Source organism: Erinaceus europaeus, unplaced genomic scaffold (genome assembly GCF_950295315.1).
Source record: "Erinaceus europaeus unplaced genomic scaffold, mEriEur2.1 scaffold_359, whole genome shotgun sequence".
Classification (NCBI taxonomy): domain Eukaryota; kingdom Metazoa; phylum Chordata; class Mammalia; order Eulipotyphla; family Erinaceidae; genus Erinaceus; species Erinaceus europaeus.
Window position 1 is genome coordinate 88,900 of NW_026648064.1, and position 23,601 is coordinate 112,500.

Consider the following 23,601-nt stretch of genomic DNA (forward strand, 5'->3'; position numbering starts at 1 on the left):
ACATGGGGGCCCGGGGGACATGGGGGCATGGGGGACATGGGGTCATGGGGGCATGGGGGCATGGGGGCATGGGGACATGGGGGCCTGGGGGACATGGGGGCATGGGGGCAAGGGGCACATGGGGTCATGGGGGCCTGGGCACTTGGTGGCATGGGGCCTGGGGGCCTGGGGGACACAGGGATGAGGCACAGGGTGACTGGGAGACACAGGAACAAGGGACCGTGGGGAGGTGGGGATGTCGGGACACGGGGACACAGGGAGCCGCCGTGGGACGTCCTCATCCCCAGGTTACAGTGAGCCGAGTAGCGAGACCACGTGTCCTTGGTGACACAGCCTGCTCCCCACAGTGAGCATACGGGCCCTTGAACCAGGGTGTAGGGCAGCCCAATGGGCAGAGCTGCAGGCTGGGTGGCCAGTGGGAAAGCCGTCTCTGGCCCTGGGATCCAGTCCCGGCGCACTCGTGAGGTCTGCTCCAGCCCTCAGCTGCCCACCCTCTGTGCCCCCGCAACACATCCAGTGGTCCCAGCCCCCGCAGCTGGGAAAGTTCCGGGCGTCTGTGCTCCTGGGGTCTTGGGGGCCGGGCCCCGCTCCCTGCCCAAGAACGTACCTCGCCCTCAGGGGAGTCTGCGCACGGGTCCTGGGGGCGTTGGCCAAGGGTCCCAGCCAGCCGGGGGAGGAAGATCTATAGGCCGAGGGGGCGACAGGGGCCAGGGAGACATTGCTTCCTAGCTGGCCGCCTGAGGGGTGGACCCTCCCTTGAGGCGGGGCTGGGTGCCCTCGCCCTCCTCCACACGGGGGGACTCTACCACCCACAGGCCCCCGCAGGGACTGTGCTCAGCACCCTGGGACACATTCACGCAGAAAACAAGCCAGGACTGCCATCTAACTGGGCGTCTGGATCCTGGATCCCGATGTGGGTTTCAGGGACCCCCTTCCCCAGGTTCCCTCCTCAGTGGGGCGTCGGGAGACCCAGCCTCAGCCCTGGCGGATGTGGCCTGAGACTGCGGGGACCACCCCACCCCAGCCTACTCCTCATTCTCTTTCTCTCTCCTTCCTTCCTTCCTTTTTAGACGGAAACAAAGATAAATTGGAAAGCAAAGGATAGGGAGGGTAGGGGGAGAAAGGAAGAGAGGGAGAGCCAGGGGGTGGCACTCACGTCACCGTGCACAAGGACCCGGGTTCAGGCCCCTGGTCCCCACCTGCAGGGGGAGGCTTCATGAATGTTGAGGCAGGGCTGCAGGTGACTCTCTGTCTCTCTTCCTCTTTATCTCCTCCCCCCTCTCGATTTCTGTCTGTCTCTATTATTATCCAATAATAAAGAAAAAGATTAAAAAAAGGGAGGGGAAGAGTGAAAGAGGGAAAAAGAGGGAGATAGGGAGAGAGGGAGAGGGAGAGGGAGAGGGAGAGGGAGAGGCCTGCAGTGGGAGCCAGGTGCTAATGCACCTGGTTAAGCTCTCACATCACAGGGCACAAGGACCTGGGTTCGAGCCCCCCCAACTCCCCACCTGCAGGGGGAAAGCTTTGCAAGTGGTGAAGCAGGGCTGCAGGTGTGTCTCTGTCTCCTCTGTATCTCTCCCTCCCCCCCAATTCCTCTGTCTCTACCCAGGAAAAACAGATAAATACAATCTAGATGAAGAGAAAGACCTGGCCCGCAGTGCTGTTTTCACGCTCATGAAGGTCCCCTGCAGGTGGACACTGGGGGCTTGAACCTGGGGTCTTGAGCACTGTAATGTGTGCTCAACCAGGTGGCCTCTCTCTCCTTCCTCCCTTCCTTCCTTCCTCACTTCTTTGTTTCTTTCTCTCTCTCTCTTTCTTTCTTTCTTCCTTTCTTTCTTTCTTCTTTTATGATCTTTATTTATTGGATGGACACAGCCAGAAATTGAGAGGGAAGGGGGTGATAGAGAGGGAGAGACAGAGACACACCTGCAGCCCTGCTTCACCACTTGCAAAGCTTTCCCCCTGCATCGGGGACATCGGGTGGACATCGGGGGCTTGAACCCGGGTCCTTGTGCACCGTAATGTGTGCGCTCAACCAGGTGCGCCACCACCCAGCCCCCCCACCCTTCTAAAAAACAAGAAACAAGGCCAGGGAGACAGTTCAGCATGAGAGCCCAGGATGTGTCTGTCTGAGACCTCGGTGAGCCTGGGTTCGAGCCCTGGCCCTGCTGAGCGCCCTGCTGGTCTCTCGTGTGAAAACAACCCACATCAGCACACATTCGAGGACCAGGGAATAAGGCTGAGATCCAGGCGTGCGTGGTTGGCGAGTTCCAGAGTCCACCCTGAAGCCCTTCCACAGGGTTGGGGGTCTTGGTGCAGTGGGAGGGGTCCACTCACGGGCAGGTTGGACCTCCTCCGCCGGGGGGTGGCCGAGGGCCTGACGGTCAGCCCGGCCGCCTGCAGGGCCGCGATCCTGGACTGGATGTGGGACACCTGCCGCGGAGACAGACAGACGTCACCTGGCCGTCACAGCCCAGCCTCGCGGCAAGGAGGAAGGAATCTGGGGGTCCAGGGTCACCTCTGGGGGAGCAGAAGGACCCTGACATTGCCAGAAAGCCTGGCTCAGGCTGGGGCGGAGAGGGGCTGTGCCGCTGCCTGGAATTCTTCTGTCCATTTGCCCATTTCTATTTTTGCCTCCAGGATTGTCGCTGGGGCTCGGTGCTGAGCCACCGCTCCTGGCGGCCGCTTTTTCCATTTTATTGGACAGGACAGAGAGACGTGGAGAGAGACAGAGAGACATCTGCAGCCCTGCTTCACCACTCGTGAAGCTTCTCCCCTGCAGGTGGGGAGCGGGGGCTCGAACCCGGGTTCCTGAGTGGATCCTTATGCTTTGACTATGTGTGCTTCACTGGTGGACGGAAGAAGCTTCTAGAAAGACAGTTTCACAGATTCCTCTCTGGGGCCCAACTCTTTCTGCTGCAGACTTGGGGTGTCCTTGCTGCTCCCCGGACAGGCAGGAGCTGCTGTCCGTCCTCCTTGGGGGCAGAGGAGAGGCAGGGAGGGGCCCTGGGTGCCGACCCCCCACCTGGGGGACAGACCCCGTCTTCTCTGTGGGCTTCTGGGCCACTGGGGCGCCCCGGGGAGCTGTGGACCCCTACGCGCCCCTCACCCAGTCACCCCTGGCCTGGGCTGGCCTGTCCCCAGTTCTGCAGAAGCCCCTGTCCGGCCCTGCTTCCCGGGGGAGGGGACAAGGGCCTGGTCCCTCCAGGGGCTGTGTCCAGTGCTCAGAGCCCCCCCCCCCAGCCCCCGGATACCTCAGCCTTGGCCTGCTGGACCTCAGACGCCGCCGTGGCCACTCTGTCCTCCAGCCTCGACAGCTCCTGGTCCGTGGTCCACTCCCGTCCACACGCTTGCACAGCCTCTGGGGACCCCTGGAAGGTGGCCCCCGGGTGAACGCGGAGACAGGCTGTGGGCTCCGGCCTCCCCCAGAGCCCTGTCAAGGCTGGAGGGGCCCCCGCCCAGGAGGCTCCGTGTCCCCACCCAGGCTGCTGGCTTGGGGACACGCGGTCACTCCCCAGCCTTAGTCCCCTGAACTCTCACCAGTGCCCTCACCTCAGGGGCTCCTCTGGGGGGCTCTGTGAGGACGGGTGCCCCTCCCGGCTGCACCCCATCCTCCTTGTCCTCCTCCTCAGATGAGCTCCCCTGGTCACTGATGTGACTGGTCAGCTGCTGCAGCTTCATCCTCAGGGCCTCCTCCTCCAGGTTGGCCTCTGAGGTTGCAAAGTCAGCCGGGCCCTGAAACCAGCAAAGGGGTCTCTGAGGGGCTGGGGCGCCACAGAGCCATGATGGGGGGCATGCCCGCAAGGGCTAAGGGCTACTTCAGGCCCACAGGCTCTGAGAGACAGAGAGACAGCCTGGGGGGGGGGTCAAGACTGAGAACTCACGTAATTCCTGGCCTCTACCTGCAGAGCCATTTCCACTGCCCAGTCACTTTATATAGAGCCAGGAGTCGAACCCAGAGCCTCAGTCATGCACATCAGGTGTGAACTACCCACCCCAGGATCACTTCCATTTATCTTTAATTTTTCTTTATTTTTATTTTATTTGGTGGAGACAGAGAGAAATTGACAGCCAAAGGGAAAAAGAGAGAAACAAGCTGAAAAGCTTCACTGTGTGTGAAGCTGCTCCCCTGCAGGTGGGGACCAGGTCTTGAACCCGGGGCCTTGTACATGGTAACGTGTGGACTCAGACAGGTGTGGCACCTGCCCATCATTTTCATTTTATTTCATTTCATGTTATTTTATTGATTTAATTTATTACCAGAGCCCTGCAGAGCTCTGGCTGATGGCGGAGCTGGGGATTGAACCTGGGGCCTCGGGCGGGAGTGTCTGTGTAGACCTGTGCCCAGTCCCTGCCCTTCCCCTGGGTTTGCTGTCTGCCCTGGATCTCTGAAGGAGGATGAGCTCTCTCCACTGCTGAGTCCAGAGCTGCAACCCAAACCACCACTGGCTCACGAAGCTTTATTCTGTGTGTTACCTGCTTGGGGGAGGGAGAGAGGAGAGACCCCACAGCCCTGCCCACCCTCCATGGGCTCCCTGGGTGCTGTGCCTGGTGCTGAGAGAGGAGACACCCCACAGCCCTGCCCACCCTCCATGGGCTCCCTGGGTGCTGTGCAGGGTGCTGAGAGAGGAGACACCCCACAGCCCTGCCCACCCTCCATGGGCTCCCTGGGTGCTGTGCCTGGTGCTGAGAGAGGAGACACCCCACAGCCCTGCCCACCCTCCATGGGGCTCCCTGGGTGCTGTGCAGGGTGCTGAGAGAGGAGACACCCCACAGCCCTGCCCACCCTCCATGGGCTCCCTGGGTGCTGTGCAGGGTGCTGAGAGAGGAGAGACCCCACAGCCATGCCCACCCTCCATGGGCTCCCTGGGTGCTGTGCCTGGTGCTGAGAGAGGAGACACCCCCACAGCCTGCCCACCCTCCATGGGCTCCCTGGGTGCTGTGCAGGGTGCTGAGAGAGGAGAGACCCCACAGCCCTGCCCACCCTCCATGGGCTCCCTGGGTGCTGTGCAGGGTGCTGAGAGAGGAGAGACCCCACAGCCCTGCCCACCCTCCATGGGCTCCCTGGGTGCTGTGCAGGGTGCTGAGAGAGGAGAGACCCCACAGCCCTGCCCACCCTCCATGGGCTCCCTGGGTGCTGTGCAGGGTGCTGAGAAAGGAGACACCCCACAGCCCTGCTCACCCTCCATGGGCTCCCTGGGTGCTGTGCCTAGTGCTGAGAGAGGAGACACCCCACAGCCCTGCCCACCCTCCATGGGCTCCCTGGGTGCTGTGCAGGGTGCTGAGAGAGGAGACACCCCACAGCCCTGCCCACCCTCCATGGGCTCCCTGGGTGCTGTGCAGGGTGCTGAGAGAGGAGACACCCCACAGCCCTGCCCACCCTCCATGGGCTCCCTGGGTGCTGTGCCTGGTGCTGAGAGAGGAGAGACCCCACAGCCCTGCCCACCCTCCATGGGCTCCCTGGGTGCTGTGCCTGGTGCTGAGAGAGGAGACACCCCACAGCCCTGCCCACCCTCCATGGGCTCCCTGGGTGCTGTGCAGGGTGCTGAGAGAGGAGAGACCCCACAGCCATGCCCACCCTCCATGGGCTCCCTGGGTGCTGTGCCTGGTGCTGAGAGAGGAGACACCCCCACAGCCTGCCCACCCTCCATGGGCTCCCTGGGTGCTGTGCAGGGTGCTGAGAGAGGAGAGACCCCACAGCCCTGCCCACCCTCCATGGGCTCCCTGGGTGCTGTGCAGGGTGCTGAGAGAGGAGAGACCCCACAGCCCTGCCCACCCTCCATGGGCTCCCTGGGTGCTGTGCAGGGTGCTGAGAGAGGAGAGACCCCACAGCCCTGCCCACCCTCCATGGGCTCCCTGGGTGCTGTGCAGGGTGCTGAGAAAGGAGACACCCCACAGCCCTGCTCACCCTCCATGGGCTCCCTGGGTGCTGTGCCTAGTGCTGAGAGAGGAGACACCCCACAGCCCTGCCCACCCTCCATGGGCTCCCTGGGTGCTGTGCAGGGTGCTGAGAGAGGAGACACCCCACAGCCCTGCCCACCCTCCATGGGCTCCCTGGGTGCTGTGCAGGGTGCTGAGAGAGGAGACACCCCACAGCCCTGCCCACCCTCCATGGGCTCCCTGGGTGCTGTGCAGGGTGCTGAGAGAGGAGACACCCCACAGCCCTGCCCACCCTCCATGGGCTCCCTGGGTGCTGTGCAGGGTGCTGAGAGAGGAGACACCCCACAGCCCTGCCCACCCTCCATGGGCTCCCTGGGTGCTGTGCAGGGTGCTGAGAGAGGAGAGACCCCACAGCCCTGCCTACCCTCCATGGGCTCCCTGGGTGCTGTGCCTGGTGCTGAGAGAGGAGACACCCCACAGCCCTGCCCACCCTCCATGGGCTCCCTGGGTGCTGTGCCTGGTGCTGAGAGAGGAGACACCCCAGCCCTGCCCACCCTCCATGGGCTCCCTAGGTGCTGTACAGGGTGCTGAGAGAGGAGACACCCCACAGCCCTGCCCACCCTCCATGGGCTCCCTGGGTGCTGTGCAGGGTGCTGAGAGAGGAGACACCCCACAGCCCTGCCCACCCTCCATGGGCTCCCTGGGTGCTGTGCAGGGTGCTGAGAGAGGAGAGACCCCACAGCCCTGCCCACCCTCCATGGGCTCCCTGGGTGCTGTGCAGGGTGCTGAGAGAGGAGAGACCCCACAGCCCTGCCCACCCTCCATGGGCTCCCTGGGTGCTGTGCAGGGTGCTGAGAAAGGAGACACCCCACAGCCCTGCTCACCCTCCATGGGCTCCCTGGGTGCTGTGCCTAGTGCTGAGAGAGGAGACACCCCACAGCCCTGCCCACCCTCCATGGGCTCCCTGGGTGCTGTGCAGGGTGCTGAGAGAGGAGACACCCCACAGCCCTGCCCACCCTCCATGGGCTCCCTGGGTGCTGTGCAGGGTGCTGAGAGAGGAGACACCCCACAGCCCTGCCCACCCTCCATGGGCTCCCTGGGTGCTGTGCAGGGTGCTGAGAGAGGAGACACCCCACAGCCCTGCCCACCCTCCATGGGCTCCCTGGGTGCTGTGCAGGGTGCTGAGAGAGGAGACACCCCACAGCCCTGCCCACCCTCCATGGGCTCCCTGGGTGCTGTGCAGGGTGCTGAGAGAGGAGACACCCCACAGCCCTGCCCACCCTCCATGGGCTCCCTGGGTGCTGTGCAGGCTGCTGAGAGAGGAGACACCCCACAGCCCTGCCCACCCTATATGGGCTCCCTGGGTGCTGTGCCTGGTGCTGAGAGAGGAGAGACCCCACAGCCCTGCCCACCCTCCATGGGCTCCCTGGGTGCTGTGCCTGGTGCTGAGAGAGGAGACACCCCACAGCCCTGCCCACCCTCCATGGGCTCCCTGGGTGCTGTGCAGGGTGCTGAGAGAGGAGACACCCCACAGCCCTGCCCACCCTCCATGGGCTCCCTGGGTGCTGTGCAGGGTGCTGAGAGAGGAGACACCCCACAGCCCTGCCCACCCTATATGGGCTCCCTGGGTGCTGTGCCTGGTGCTGAGAGAGGAGACACCCCACAGCCCTGGCCACCCTCCATGGGCTCCCTGGGTGCTGTGCCTGGTGCTGAGAGAGGAGACACCCCCACAGCCCTGCCCACCCTCCATGGGCTCCCTGGGTGCTGTGCAGGGTGCTGAGAGAGGAGACACCCCACAGCCCTGCCCACCCTCCATGGGCTCCCTGGGTGCTGTGTAGGGTGCTGAGAGAGGAGACACCCCACAGCCCTGCCCACCCTATATGGGCTCCCTGGGTGCTGTGCCTGGTGCTGAGAGAGGAGAGACCCCACAGCCCTGCCCACCCTCCATGGGCTCCCTGGGTGCTGTGCCTGGTGCTGAGAGAGGAGACACCCCCACAGCCCTGCCCACCCTCCATGGGCTCCCTGGGTGCTGTGCAGGGTGCTGAGAGAGGAGACACCCCACAGCCCTGCCCACCCTCCATGGGCTCCCTGGGTGCTGTGCAGGGTGCTGAGAGAGGAGACACCCCACAGCCCTGCCCACCCTATATGGGCTCCCTGGGTGCTGTGCCTGGTGCTGAGAGAGGAGAGACCCCACAGCCCTGCCCACCCTCCATGGGCTCCCTGGGTGCTGTGCAGGGTGCTGAGAGAGGAGAGACCCCACAGCCCTGCCCACCCTCCATGGGCTCCCTGGGTGCTGTGCAGGGTGCTGAGAGAGGAGACACCCCACAGCCCTGCCCACCCTCCATGGGCTCCCTGGGTGCTGTGCAGGGTGCTGAGAGAGGAGACACCCCACAGCCCTGCCCACCCTCCATGGGCTCCCTGGGTGCTGTGCCTGGTGCTGAGAGAGGAGACACCCTACAGCCCTGCCCACCCTCCATGGGCTCCCTGGGTGCTGTGCAGGGTGCTGAGAGAGGAGACACCCCACAGCCCTGCCCACCCTCCATGGGCTCCCTGGGTGCTGTGCAGGGTGCTGAGAGAGGAGACACCCCACAGCCCTGCCCACCCTCCATGGGCTCCCTGGGTGCTGTGCCTGGTGCTGAGAGAGGAGACACCCTACAGCCCTGCCCACCCTCCATGGGCTCCCTGGGTGCTGTGCCTGGTGCTGAGAGAGGAGAGACCCCACAGCCCTGCCCACCCTCCATGGGCTCCCTGGGTGCTGTGCAGGGTGCTGAGAGAGGAGAGACCCCACAGCCCTGCCCACCCTCCATGGGCTCCCTGGGTGCTGTGCCTGGTGCTGAGAGAGGAGACACCCCAGCCCTGCCCACCCTCCATGGGCTCCCTGGGTGCTGTACAGGGTGCTGAGAGAGGAGACACCCCACAGCCCTGCCCACCCTCCATGGGCTCCCTGGGTGCTGTGCAGGGTGCTGAGAGAGGAGACACCCCACAGCCCTGCCCACCCTCCATGGGCTCCCTGGGTGCTGTGCAGGGTGCTGAGAGAGGAGACACCCCACAGCCCTGCCCACCCTCCATGGGCTCCCTGGGTGCTGTGCAGGGTGCTGAGAGAGGAGAGACCCCACAGCCCTGCCCACCCTCCATGGGCTCCCTGGGTGCTGTGCAGGGTGCTGAGAGAGGAGAGACCCCACAGCCCTGCCCACCCTCCATGGGCTCCCTGGGTGCTGTGCCTGGTGCTGAGAGGAGAGACCCCACAGCCCTGCCCACCCTCCATGGGCTCCCTGGGTGCTGTGCAGGGTGCTGAGAGAGGAGAGACCCCACAGCCCTGCCCACCCTCCATGGGCTCCCTGGGTGCTGTGCAGGGTGCTGAGAGAGGAGAGACCCCACAGCCCTGCCCACCCTCCATGGGCTCCCTGGGTGCTGTGCAGGGTGCTGAGAGAGGAGACACCCCACAGCCCTGCCCACCCTATATGGGCTCCCTGGGTGCTGTGCCTGGTGCTGAGAGAGGAGAGACCCCACAGCCCTGCCCACCCTCCATGGGCTCCCTGGGTGCTGTGCCTGGTGCTGAGAGAGGAGACACCCCCACAGCCTGCCCACCCTCCATGGGCTCCCTGGGTGCTGTGCAGGGTGCTGAGAGAGGAGAGACCCCACAGCCCTGCCCACCCTCCATGGGCACCCTGGGTGCTGTGCCTGGTGCTGAGAGAGGAGACACCCCACAGCCCTGCCCACCCTCCATGGGCTCCCTGGGTGCTGTGCAGGGTGCTGAGAGAGGAGAGACCCCACAGCCCTGCCCACCCTCCATGGGCTCCCTGGGTGCTGTGCAGGGTTCTGAGAGAGGAGACACCCCACAGCCCTGCCCACCCTATATGGGTTCCCTGGGTGCTGTGCCTGGTGCTGAGAGAGGAGAGACCCCACAGCCCTGCCCACCCTCCATGGGCTCCCTGGGTGCTGTGCAGGGTGCTGAGAGAGGAGACACCCCACAGCCCTGCCCACCCTATATGGGCTCCCTGGGTGCTGTGCCTGGTGCTGAGAGAGGAGACACCCTACAGCCCTGCCCACCCTCCATGGGCTCCCTGGGTGCTGTGCCTGGTACTGAGAGAGGAGACACCCCACAGCCCTGCCCACCCTCCATGGGGCTCCCTGGGTGCTGTGCAGGGTGCTGAGAGAGGAGACACCCCACAGCCCTGCTCACCCTCCATGGGCTCCCTGGGTGCTGTGCAGGGTGCTGAGAGAGGAGAGACCCCACAGCCCTGCCCACCCTCCATGGGCTCCCTGGGTGCTGTGCAGGGTGCTGAGAGAGGAGACACCCCACAGCCCTGCCCACCCTCCATGGGCTCCCTGGGTGCTGTGCCTGGTACTGAGAGAGGAGACACCCCACAGCCCTGCCCACCCTCCATGGGCTCCCTGGGTGCTGTGCAGGGTGCTGAGAGAGGAGAGACCCCACAGCCCTGCCCACCCTCCATGGGCTCCCTGGGTGCTGTGCAGGGTGCTGAGAGAGGAGATACCCCACAGCCCCTGCCCACCCTCCATGGGCTCCCTGGGTGCTGTGCCTGGTGCTGAGAGAGGAGACACCCCACAGCCCTGCCCACCCTCCATGGGCTCCCTGGGTGCTGTGCAGGGTGCTGAGAGAGGAGACACCCCACAGCCCTGCCCACCCTCCATGGGCTCCCTGGGTGCTGTGCCTGGTGCTGAGAGAGGAGACACCCCACAGCCCTGCCCACCCTCCATGGGGCTCCCTGGGTGCTGTGCAGGGTGCTGAGAGAGGAGAGACCCCACAGCCCTTCCCACCCTCCATGGGCTCCCTGGGTGCTGTGCAGGGTGCTGAGAGAGGAGACACCCCACAGCCCTGCCCACCCTCCATGGGCTCCCTGGGTGCTGTGCCTGGTGCTGAGAGAGGAGACACCCCACAGCCCTGCCCACCCTCCATGGGCTCCCTGGGTGCTGTGCAGGGTGCTGAGAGAGGAGACACCCCACAGCCCTGCCCACCCTCCATGGGCTCCCTGGGTGCTGTGCAGGGTGCTGAGAGAGGAGACACCCCACAGCCCTGCCCACCCTCCATGGGCTCCCTGGGTGCTGTGCCTGGTGCTGAGAGAGGAGACACCCCACAGCCCTGCCCACCCTCCATGGGCTCCCTGGGTGCTGTGCCTGGTGCTGAGAGAGGAGACACCCCACAGCCCTGCCCACCCTCCATGGGCTCCCTGGGTGCTGTGCCTGGTGCTGAGAGAGGAGAGACCCCACAGCCCTGCCCACCCTCCATGGGCTCCCTGGGTGCTGTGCCTGGTGCTGAGAGAGGAGACACCCCACAGCCCTGCCCACCCTCCATGGGCTCCCTGGGTGCTGTGCAGGGTGCTGGGAGAGGAGAGACCCCACAGCCCTGCCCACCCTCCATGGGCTCCCTGGGTGCTGTGCCTGGTGCTGAGAGAGGAGACACCCCCACAGCCCTGCCCACCCTCCATGGGCTCCCTGGGTGCTGTGCCTGGTGCTGAGAGAGGAGACACCCCCACAGCCCTGCCCACCCTCCATGGGCTCCCTGGGTGCTGTGCAGGGTGCTGAGAGAGGAGACACCCCACAGCCCTGCCCACCCTCCATGGGCTCCCTGGGTGCTGTGCAGGGTGCTGAGAGAGGAGACACCCCCACAGCCCTGCCCACCCTCCATGGGCTCCCTGGGTGCTGTGCAGGGTGCTGAGAGAGGAGACACCCCACAGCCCTGCCCACCCTCCATGGGCTCCCTGGGTGCTGTGCCTGGTGCTGAGAGAGGAGACACCCCCACAGCCCTGCCCACCCTCCATGGGCTCCCTGGGTGCTGTGCAGGGTGCTGAGAGAGGAGACACCCCACAGCCCTGCCCACCCTCCATGGGCTCCCTGGGTGCTGTGCAGGGTGCTGAGAGAGGAGACACCCCACAGCCCTGCCCACCCTATATGGGCTCCCTGGGTGCTGTGCCTGGTGCTGAGAGAGGAGAGACCCCACAGCCCTGATCACCCTCCATGGGCTCCCTGGGTGCTGTGCCTGGTGCTGAGAGAGGAGACACCCCACAGCCCTGCCCACCCTCCATGGGCTCCCTGGGTGCTGTGCAGGGTGCTGAGAGAGGAGACACCCCACAGCCCTGCCCACCCTCCATGGGCTCCCTGGGTGCTGTGCCTGGTACTGAGAGAGGAGACACCCCACAGCCCTGCCCACCCTCCATGGGCTCCCTGGGTGCTGTGCAGGGTGCTGAGAGAGGAGACACCCCACAGCCCTGCCCACCCTCCATGGCTCCCTGGGTGCTGTCTTTGATGTCCCTGTGGTGACAGGTGGAGCCAGGGGCCTCAGTTTCCCTGGCTGACCGCTGCTCTCCCGCCCAGGCTCAGCTGACTGCCCGTGTGTGGTGCTTTCACAGTGGCGGCCGGCCGGCCTGGCTGGAGCTGGCTCTCTCGGTCTCGCCCCCATCGTGGCCTGTGGTTTGCATTGCCCATCTGAGCCCAGGGTCCGGCCACCACACAGGGACTTGGCTCTTCCCCTCTCACAGGCGGCTGGGGGCTGTTCTCCCGCCCGGGGGCACCTGCGCCTGCTACCTGGGCTGGGGGGGCAGCCACCACTTGCTCCAGGCGTGTCAGCAGACGGTCCACAGCGGACAGGCGGCGGCTCAGCCCAGGGACCTGCAGGGGTGGTGAGGGCTGGTGGTCAGAGCACAGCCCCTCGCGGGGAGGACGCGGCCGCCACCCCGGCCACGGCAGGAGCAGGAGGTGGGTGCCGGCCCCACCTTGGTGCCCACTGGCGGGAAGGGGCATCCACTGCGGAACAGGCGGCCTTGGTGCCACTCAGAGTGACTCACAGTGCCAGGCCCTGAGTCACTGGCCCGGCATCTGTGAGAGCCTGGTAGCCCCGGGCCAGAGCGGACATGATTGATCCTCCCCTCCGCCCGCTCTCGGCCCTTCCTGCCACAACTCTGACCGAGTGGGTGCTCTGGCACCCTGCGACCTTCCGGGCGGTGGGGTCTGGAGTGGGCAGAGCTGGGCCCAGGCAGGAGAGGCCGCTGGTGCGGGCGCCAAGAGGGACCCTCTGCTGGAACGCGCCTGGTGTTGGGCCCTTTCCAGCCCCACCCTGTGTCCTGGGTCTTGGAGAAACAGGGGGGTCGCTGCCCGTCCGCGTCTGCTGACTGAGTGCCACCCAACTCTGGCTGTGGTGACGGCGGTGACGGCGCCCGGGGGTCTCACCTGCAAGCTGTGTGTTGCCACCGGGCGCCGTCTCCCTGCCGGGCACCTTCGCCACACGCCTGGCAGTGGGGCCTGCGCTGTCTGCCTGTCTGTCTCCCTGTCACACGCCTGGCAGTGGGGCCTGCGCTGTCTGCCTGTCTGTCTCCCTGTCACACGCCTGGCAGTGGGGCCTGTGCTGTCTGTCTGCCTGCCTGTCTCCCTGTCACACACCTGGCTGTGGGGCCTGCGCTGTCTGTCTGTCTGTCTGTCTCCCTCTGTCATTCTCTTTCTCTGCTCCCAAGACTCTGATCACCAAAGACTGAGCCGGGACCTGGGTACCATGTCACCTGCAAACACGAGACTCCAGGTCTTTGCTTCTAGACCTTTGTCCCTCTCTTCCTTTCTCTCCCCCCATTCTCTCTCCCCCTCTCTCCGTGTGCACTTTTCTCTTCTTTTCTTTTCTTCTCTTTTTCTCGCTGGGGCTGAGTGCTGACACCGTGAAGCCACCACTCCTGGTGGCCCTTCCCCCCAATTTATTGGGTAGGACTGAGAGAGATGGAGAGAGGAGGGGAGAGGGAGGAGGGGAGAGGAGGAGTGCCCGTCCCCGTGCCTGTTGTGCCCCCATCACCTGGCTGTCCAGGGCGAGCTGGGTCCCGTGAGTGGCTGGCTGAGGGGCCACCCTGAGGGCAGCCATCTCGCACGTCCCGTGGCCGTCAGAGCTGGGCAGCTCCCCCAGGTTGGGCGCCGGAGGACACTCAGCGCTCAGGGCGGCTGTGCCTGTGCAGGGGGCAGGGCGACCGTGAGGACAGTGAAGTGGGAGAGGAAGGGAGGAAGGAGGGAGGAAGGGCGGAGGGAGGATGGAGGGAGGAGGGAGGGAGGGGGAGGGAGGAGTGAGGGAGGAGACAGGCAGAGATAGAGAGGGAGAGAGACAGAGAGACCCCTGCAGCCCTGTTCCACCACTCGTGAAGCTTTCCCCCTGCGGGTGGGGACAGGGGACTCGATCCCGGGTCCTTGTGCACTGTGACGTGTGCACTCAGCCAGGTCGCCACCGCCCGGCCCCCCTGTCTCCGTCTCCGTCTCCGTCTGTCTCCCATCCTCCAGCTGACTGGAAGCAGCAGCCCTGGCGTCACCGGCCGATGCGGCCGCAGCCGCTAAACAGATTAGCACTGATGCAGGCTGGCTCCGACCCGCTGCTGTAACTCAATCAGCCTGGGGCGCGGCTGGGCCCGGTGGGTCTGCCTCCCCCTTAATTGCGTTTGTCTGTTTGGAGAGAGATGGGACCAGGGCGCCTCAGCCGGGCTCATGTGGCATCGGGCGGAGCCTGGGCCCTGGGGCATGAAGAGCCCGTGTGCCAGCACATGCCTTGCCCTCCCGGTCTGATTTCTCCCCCTTCCTCCCCTCCCCGCCTCTTCTTCCTCCCCCCTTCTTTTTCTCTCTTTCTCCTTCTTTTTTCTTTTTGCCACCAGGGTAATTGCTAGTTTAGTGCCTGCAGGAATCCACGGCTCCTGACAGCATTTCCCTCTTTTTAAAAAGTCCTTCTTAAAAATGTTTTATTAGATAGGACAGCTAGAACTTGAGGAGGGGGGTGGGCGGTGGTGCACCTGGTTGAGCTCACGTGTCATCGTGCGCAAGGACCCGGGTTCAAGCCCCCCCAGCCCCCACCTGCAGGGGGGGAAGCTTCCTGAGTGGTGAAGCAGGGCTGCGAGTATCTCTCTCTCTCGCTCTCGCTCGCTCTCCAGTTTCCTCTTGATTTCTGGCTGTCTTTATCCAATAAATAAATAAAAATGATTAAAAAATTAAAAGAGAGGGGCTGGGTGGTGGCACACTGGGTTAAGGGTTAGTATGAAGTGCAAAGACCCGCACAAGGACCTGGATTCGAGTCCTGGCAACCTCACCTGCAGAGGGATGCTTCAGAAGTGGTGAAGCAGGTCCAGGTGTCTGTCTTTCTCTCTCCCTCTCTTTAAAATTTTTGAAAATTATTTATTTGATAGAGACAGCCAGAAGTGGAGAGGAAGGGGAGATAGAGAGGGAGAGAGAAAGAGAGACACCTGCAGCCCTGCCTCACCATTTGTGAAGCTTTTCTCCTGTAGGTGGGGACCAGGGGCTTGAACCCAGATCTTTGAGTGTTGTAACATGTGCGCTCAACCAGGTGCACTACCACCCGGCCTCTCTCTCCCTCTATCTCCTCCCCCCTCTCAATTTCTCTTTGTCCTATATCCAATAAAATAAAATGACGGAGCATCAGCAGCTGTGTCTCTCTCCTCTCCTCTCCCGGGTCAACTAGGAACACCAAAGGAGACCACCTGGGACTACAAGAAGACAGGACTAGAATGACTTCAGGACCCACCAAATCACCCAGGAGTGCAAACACGTGTGGCTCATGGACAGAGAGGAGCCTGGGGAGAGATTGAGTGGCTGGTAACAGTCCGGCAGTTTACCAGTTGAGGCGCCACCTCCAGTCTGTTTCACCAACAAAAAGACGGCTGAAGGGAGGAGAGGACTCCCCTGAGACTCACCAAATGCAACTGTGAGTTTCCATTGCTACTGCCCGCAGAGTCTGGAGCAGCGGCAGGGAGGCCCTGTGCTGACATCAGGGGACAGAGAACTGACCAGGAAACTCAGGAGAAGATCTACACCTCCATAGCCTAGCAGTGGGGCTGTGAGAGTCTCTTTGTGTAACCACTGGATTATCTCTGCCCCACCCTGCTTTATCTCTTGGTCAGGAGTCAGTGATTAAGCTAAGAAGCCTACTTATAGTTTAAAAGCCCTCAGGCTCCCATAGCCTACAGGGAAGAAAAAGAACGAAAGAGGCTTTTAAACCACTGAGCTCCAACTCAGGGATTAAAATAATATTGAAACAACTGTCAATTTCCACAACTGTGAACCCTTTAATTACCTTACTTAAGACACAAGTCAATCCAGGCAAGAGTGAACAGTAATTTGAAAAGTACTGAGAGAGGGACCTCATAACATACTAGGTAGAGTGGTTAAACCAACAAGAAGAAATATTGGAGAAATGAACCAGGACAAGAGTCCAGCTAAAAGCTCCCCAAAGGTTGAAGCACATAATAATGAGGTCAACATCCAAATACTAGTTAAGGAAATAATCACAGGAGTGAGTAAAAAGTTTGAAAGACTTGTCATCAGAAATGCAGAAACAACAAATGAGACTCTGGAAGAAAACACTAAGGTTATTAAAGAGCTGAAAGCTGAAATAGCTGAGCTAAGAACGCAACTAGCTGAACAAGCTAAAACAGTATCAGAGCAGGGAAACAAAATAGATGAACTCCAGAAAACAGTAGAGGGCAGAGAGAATAGAATCTATGAGGCTGAAGACAGAATTAGCAAGATCGAGGATGAATTAGAGACAACTAAAAAAGAAGTAAGAGATCTCAAAAAGAGATCAAGAGATACTGAAAACAACAACAGACATATGGGATGACTTCAGAAGAAATAACATACGCATTATTGGCTTACCAGAGGAAGAAAGAGAGGGAGGGGAAGAAAGCATTCTTCAGGACATAATAGCTGAGAACTTCTCTAGTCTAGACAACATCAAAGACATAAAGGTTCAAGAAGCCCAGAGGGGCCCAAACAGAATTAACCCAGACCTAAAGACACCAAGACATGTCATACTTAGAATGGAAAGGAATAAGGATAAAGAAAGGATCCTCAAGGCTGCAAGAGAAAAACAAAGAGTCACCTACAAAGGAAAACCCATAAGATTAGCAGCAGACTTCTCCATACAAACACTACAGGCCAGAAGAGAATGGCAAGGTGTCTATCAGTGCTCAATGAGAAAGGCTTTCAACCAAGACTGCTGTATCCTGCTAGACTGTCATTCAGACTAGATGGAAGCATCAAAACCTTCTCAGACAAGCAACAGTTGAAAGAATCAACTATCACCAAGCCTGCCCTGCAAGAAGTTCTGAAAGGTCTCCTATAAACAACCAGACCAGCATATACCATATATCAGAACACTCTAAAACTCTACAAGAATGGCGTTAAATTATCTTCAATCTTTGATATCAATAAATGTCAATGGCCTGAATTCACCTATTAAAAGGCACAGAGTAGGAAGATGGATCAGAAAACACAACCAACACTATGCTGTCTACAGAAAACCCACCGAACTCAACCAGACAAACACAGACTCCAAGTGAAAGGATGGAAAACGGTCATACAAGCCAATGGACCACAAAAAAGGGCAGGAACAGCTATTCTCATATCTTATATGATAGATTTTAAAATAAATAAGATTAAACAAGATAGGGATGGGCACTACTTAATGCTCAGAGGATCAGTCAACCAAGAGGACTTAACAATTATTAACATCTATTCACCCAATGAGAAGCCATCTAAATACATCAAACTTCTACTGAAAGAGCTACAGCAAAATTTTAACAGCAACACAGTCATAGTAGGGGACTTCAACACCCCACTCTCTCAACTTGACAGATCATCCAGGCAGAAAATCCATAAATACATGAGGGAGCTAAATGAGGAGATAGATAAACTAGAACTATTGGACATTTTCAGAGTCATTCATCCCAAGGAACTGGAATACACATTCTCCTCAAGTCCACATGGGTCATTCTCAAGGATAGACCATATGTTAGGCCATAAAGACAGCATCAGCAAATTCAAGAGCATTGAAATCATCCCAAGCATCTTCTCAGACCACAGTGGAACTAAACTAACACTTAACAATCAACAAAAAATTAGTAATAGTCCCAAAATGTGGAAGCTCAACAGTACACTTCTTAACAACTTCTGGGTCAAAGAGGAAATAAAGGAAGAAATCAAAATGTTTTGAGAGTTCAATGAAAATGAAGACACAAGCTATCAAAATATTTGGGACACAGCTAAAGCAGTCCTAAGAGGGAAGTTCATAGCTATACAAGCACACATTAGGAAACAAGAAAAGGCACAAATAAACAGCCTGATTTCACATCTTAAAGACCTAGAAGAAGAACAACAAAGGAAGCCTAAAGCAACCAGAAGGACGGAAATCACTAAAGGTAGGGCAGAAATCAGTAACACTGAGAATAGGAAAACCATACAAAAGATCAACGAAAGTAAATGTTGGTTCTTCGAAAGAGTGAACAAAATCGATAAACCTTTATCCAGACTCACAAAACAATAAAGGGAGAAGACCCAAATAAATCGGATAGTAAATGAAAGAGGAGATATCACAACAGACACTGCAGAAATTCAACATATCATGCGAGGCTTCTATGAACAACTATATGCCACCAAGCTAGAGAACCTGGAAGAAATGGACAATTTCCTAGATACCTACCAACTTCCAAAACTAAGTCAAGAGGAAGTGGATAACATGAACAAACCCATCACAGCTAATGAAATTGAAACAGTTATCAAAAATCTTCCCAAAAATAAAAGTCCTGGACCAGATGGTTTTACAAATGAATTCTACAAAACCTGAAAAGAAGAACTAATACCTCTACTTTAAAAGCCTTCCCGAAGATTGAAGACACTGGAATACTCCCTGCCAGCTTCTATGAAGTCAACATCACTTTGATAGCAAATGCAGACAGGGACACAACCAAAAAAGATAACTATAGACCAATATCTCTGATGAACATAGATGCTAAAATATTGAACAAAATTCTAGCCAACTGGATACAACAGTATATTAAAAAGATTGTTCATCATGACCAAGTGGGGTTTATCCCAGGGATGCAAGGTTGGTTTAATATATGTAAATCAATCAATCTGATCCACCACATCAACAAAAGCAAGACCAAAAACCACATGGTCATATCAGTAGATGCAGAGAAAGCCTTTGACAAAATTCAACATCCCTTTATGATCAAAACACTACAAAAAATGGGAATAGTTGGAAAATTCCTGAAGATAGTGGAGTCTATATATAGCAAACCTACAGCCAACATCATACTCAATGGTGAAAAACTGGAAGCATTTCCCCTCAGATCAGGTACTAGACTGGGCTGCCCACTATCACCATTACTATTCAACACAGTGTTGGAAGCTCTTGCCATAGCAATCAGGCAGGAGCAAGGAATTAAAGGCATACAGATTGGAAGAGAAGAAGTCAAACTCTCCTTATTTGCAGATGACATGATAGTATACATGGAAAAACCTAAGGAATCCAGCAAGAAGCTTTTGGAAATCATCAGGCAATACAGTAAGGTGTCAGGCTATAAAATTAACATTCAAAAGTCAGTGGCATTCCTCTATGCAAACACTGTTAGAAGAAATTGAAATCCAGAAATCAATTCCTTTTACTATAGCAACAAAAACAATAAAATATCTAGGAGTAAACCTAACCAAAGAAGTGAAAACTTGTGTAATGAAAATTATGAGTCATTACTCAAGGAAATTGAAAAAGACACAAAGAAGTGGAAAGATATTCCATGTTCATGGGTTGGCAGAATTAACATCATCAAAATGAATATACTACCCAGAGCCATCTACAAATTTAATGCCATCCCCATCAAGATCCTGGACACATTTTTTTAGGAGAATAGAACAAATGCTACAAATGTTTATCTGGAACCAGAAAAGACCTAGAATTGCCAAATCAATCTTGAGAAAAAAGAACAGAACTGGAGGCATCACACTTCCAGATCTCAAACTGTATTATAGGGCCATTGTCATCAAAACTGCTTGGTACTGGAACATGAACAGACACGCTGACCAGTGGAATAGAATTGAGAGTCCAGAAATGAGCCCCCACACCTATGGACATCTAATCTTTGACAAAAGGGCCCAGACTATTAAGTGGGGAAAGCAGAGTCTCTTCAACAAATGGTGCTGGAAACAATGGGTTGAAGCATGCAGAAGAATGAAACTGAATCACTGTATTTCACCAAATACAAAAGTAAATTCCAAGTGGATCGAGGACTTGGAAGTTAGACCAGAAACTATGAGATACTTAGAGGAAAATATTGGCAGGACTCTTCCATATAAATTTTTTAAAAGTTTTTTTCATTTATTTATTCCCTTTTGTTGCCCTATTTTTATTGTTGTTGTAGTTATTATTATTGTTGTTGTTGTTGATGTCATCACTGTTGGATAGGACAGAGAAAAATGGAGAGAGGAGGGGAAGACAGAGAGGGGGAGAGACAGACAGACACCTGCAGACCTGCTTCACCGCCTGTGAAGCGACTCCCCTGCAGGTGGGGAGCCGGGGGCTTGAACCAGGATCCTTATGCCGGTCCTTGCGCTTTGTGCCACCTGCGCTTAACCTGCTGCGCTACCACCCGACTCCCTTTTTCTTTTTTGCCTCCAGGGTTATTGCTGGGACCTGCTCCAGGGGACCCTATGCTGGGGGTGCTGGCTTCCCAAGGGTGCTGAACCCCCCTGGGGACCACCCCAGGCACACTATGTCCTCCCAAGTAACCAAGCTCCAAGTACCTCTCTGTGACCCTCCTCCTAGCTGCCCTCCTTCCTCAGGTCTGGAGCTGCCCTGTCCCAGTCAGATGGCCCCAGGGCCCAGCGGGGTGGGCAGTCAGCGGGTCCTGCAAAGTGACCCCGGACGGTGGCAGTAGGGGCCTTGTGGCTTGAGGTCTGGCCGCTGTCACCCAGGATGGTCATCAGGGGTCAGTGGATGGGGGTTGCTTCCCCACCTGGCACCCAAGGCCCCTGGAGGCCCCTCCCTGCAGAGCCCCTGTGGGCACCCACCTGGCCGTGCAGCAGCCCCCTCGGGGGCTGGGATGCGGGGCGGCCTGGGCGGGTCCAGTGTGACGTCCTGTCCGGTGGGTGTAAAGGTGTCCGTCTGCTGCTCCAGGTCAGCAGGGCCCGCAGCCTCCCAGGGGTTGGCCTCCTTGGGGACCAGGGTGTCCTGGGAGGTGGTCTCTTTAGAGCTGGGCTCACCTGCGGAGGGCTGGGCACATGGACGGTCACTTCGGGGGGATGCCTCTGGACCTATCACCTCCCCCCAAAGAGTAGGGCCTGCCCTGCTGTCCACTCTGAGGTCAGGCGGGGCTGCCCTGTCCTCCCCCAGAAGACCGGAGTCCCTGCCCCCACCTCCCTGAGCACCCAGCTACCCCAGCCCTGGGGTGTGGGGTCCTCCACGTGGGCCCCCACTGTGTGCTGATCACTGGCCAGTCCAGAGAGGCCCCCCCACATAGAGTTCCCACACCTGGTGCTCAGGTGAGGGGGTCAGAACCGTGGGCTGACCTGTGGGCTGCCTGTGGCCCCGGGGTCACGCCTCGGGCTGGGGAGGGACCCCCAGGAGTTGGCGGAGTCGTCCGAGTCCAGCTGTTCGTCCAGGCCGTGGACAGACAGACGGCGCTTTGTCTGACCAGGTGTGGGGAGGGCAGAGTCAGTGTCACCTGCCCAGAGGACCAGCCCTCCCACTCGGGGTATGACCCCTGCAGGCCAGCGGGACAGACCCTGGGCGGCACCGAGGAGTCCCCGTCTCTCTCGGGAGCTGCAGCCCTGGGTCTTGGGTGGAGAGAGAGAGAGAGGAAGAGCAAGAGAGAGAAAAAGTGAGAGAGAGAAAGAGAGAGAAAGAGAAAAAGGGAGAGAGAGAAAAAGAGAGAGAGAAAAAGAAAGAAAAAGTGAGAGAAAAAGAGAGCGGGAGAAAAGAGAGAAAGAAAGAGAGAAAGAGAGAGACAGAGAGAGAGACAGAGAGAGAGACAGAGAGAGAGAGAGACCTGCACACTCAGGCTGGGCTGGGGGCCTCTGCAGGTGCAGAGAGAGGGTCTCCCCCTAACTGTGAGCCCAGCCCACGTGGCCTGGCCTGAGTTTGTCACTGGAATCTGTGAGACAAAGCCCCCACCCAAAGAAGGTGCTGGACAGGCAGCGGGGAGGCTCCTCGTGCTCAGGGCTCCTTGTCTGGAGAGCTGGGGGTCCCCTGCCCCACTAGGCCCCCACCCATGTTCTAGGGTCCCTGCCCACCCTCTGGGGTCCTTGCCCACCCTCTGGGGTCTCTGCCCAGCCTCTGGGATCCCTGCCCAGCCTCTAGGGTCCCTGTCCACTCCCTGGGGTCTCTGCCCAGCCTCTGGGGTCCCTGCCCAGCCTCTAGGGTCCCTGTTCACTCCCTGGGGTCCTTGCCCACCCTCTGAGGTCCCTGCCCACCCCCTGGGCTCCTTTCCCAGCCCATGAGACCCCTGCCACCTCCTGGGAATGAGACCTTGACTGGGTGGGTCAGGAAGTCTTGTCCCTCTCAGTTGCTTTGGGGTTTCACACAGTGGGACCAGACAGGGAAGCACCTTCCACACAGGGCTGGGGGGGCTCAGGCTGCCCTTTCCCGCCTCAGTGAGGGGCAGTCATGGGGGACAGGGGGTCTCAGGGCTGAGCCCCAGACTCTCACTGGGGGGAGAAGGGCTGAGGGGAGGAAGGGGACAGGTTCACCGTGCTGCTGCCGGGGGGCTGAGGCTGGGCCCCCAAGTCCCCTTCTCCATCCACTGCCAGCTGCTCCCTGTCCCCATCTCTCTCTCCAGAGCTTGGCTGGGGCTCACCTGCCACAGACCTGTGTGAGCCACTTGGGGACACGGTGTGGGAATCCCCTCACCTGTCCCCCCCATCTAGCCCCCCACTCAGGCTCATCTCCAGCTGTGCTCCATCCATCCATCATCCATCATCCATCATCCATCATCCATCATCCATCATCCATCCATCCATCATCCATCATCCATCCATCATCCATCATCCGTCCATCCATCATCCATCCATCCATCCATCATCCATCAACCATCCATCATCCATCCATCCATCATCCATCCATCATCCATCCATCCATCATCCATCCATCATCCATCCATCCATTCATACATCATCCATCCATCCATCATCCATCCATCATCCATCCATCCATCATCCATCCATCCATCCACCATCCATCCATCATCCATCATCCATCATCCATCCATCCATCCATCCACCATCCATCCATCATCCATCCCTCCCCATCCATCATCCATCCATCCATCATCCATCCATCCCTCATCCATCATCCATCCATCCATCCATCATCCATCCATCATCCATCCATCCATCATCCATCCATCATCCATCCATCCATCATCCATCCATCATCCATCCATCCATCATCCATCCATCCATCCATCCACCATCCATCCATCATCCATCATCCATCCATCCATCCATCCATCCATCCATCCACCATCCATCCATCATCCATCCCTCCCCATCCATCATCCATCCATCCATCCCTCATCCATCATCCATCCATCATCCATCCATCCATCCATCCATCATCCATCATCCATCCATCCATCCATCCATCCATTATCCATCATCCATCATCCATCATCCATCCATCCATCATCCATCCATCCATCATCCATCATCCATCCCTCCCTCACCCATCCATCCATCCATCATCCATCATCCATCCATCCATCCATCCATTATCCATCATCCATCATCCATCATCCATCCATCCATCATCCATCATCCATCCATCCATCCATTATCCATCATCCATCATCCATCCATCCATCCATCATCCATCCATCCATCCATCCATCCATCCATCCATCCATCCATCCATCATCCACCCATCCGTCATCCATCCATCCATCATCCATCCATCCATCCATCCAT

General features: G+C 58.5%; 1 protein-coding gene across 1 annotated transcript in view; it reads right to left on the reverse strand.

The window, feature by feature from the left end:
* Positions 1-42: 42 nt before the first annotated feature.
* The window catches only part of MLPH (melanophilin), a gene marked incomplete at its 5' end in the record, with an annotated part of 24,676 nt that continues 1,117 nt past the window's right edge, over positions 43-23,601 (reverse strand). Inside the window, 10 exons of the mRNA XM_060184700.1 lie at positions 43-165; positions 293-682; positions 2,335-2,430; positions 3,252-3,368; positions 3,550-3,732; positions 12,421-12,504; positions 13,670-13,818; positions 20,710-20,911; positions 21,208-21,327; positions 22,387-22,493. Of these exons, the coding sequence (XP_060040683.1) occupies positions 43-165; positions 293-682; positions 2,335-2,430; positions 3,252-3,368; positions 3,550-3,732; positions 12,421-12,504; positions 13,670-13,818; positions 20,710-20,911; positions 21,208-21,327; positions 22,387-22,493 (1,571 nt within the window). The remainder of the gene's footprint in view (positions 166-292; positions 683-2,334; positions 2,431-3,251; positions 3,369-3,549; positions 3,733-12,420; positions 12,505-13,669; positions 13,819-20,709; positions 20,912-21,207; positions 21,328-22,386; positions 22,494-23,601) is intronic.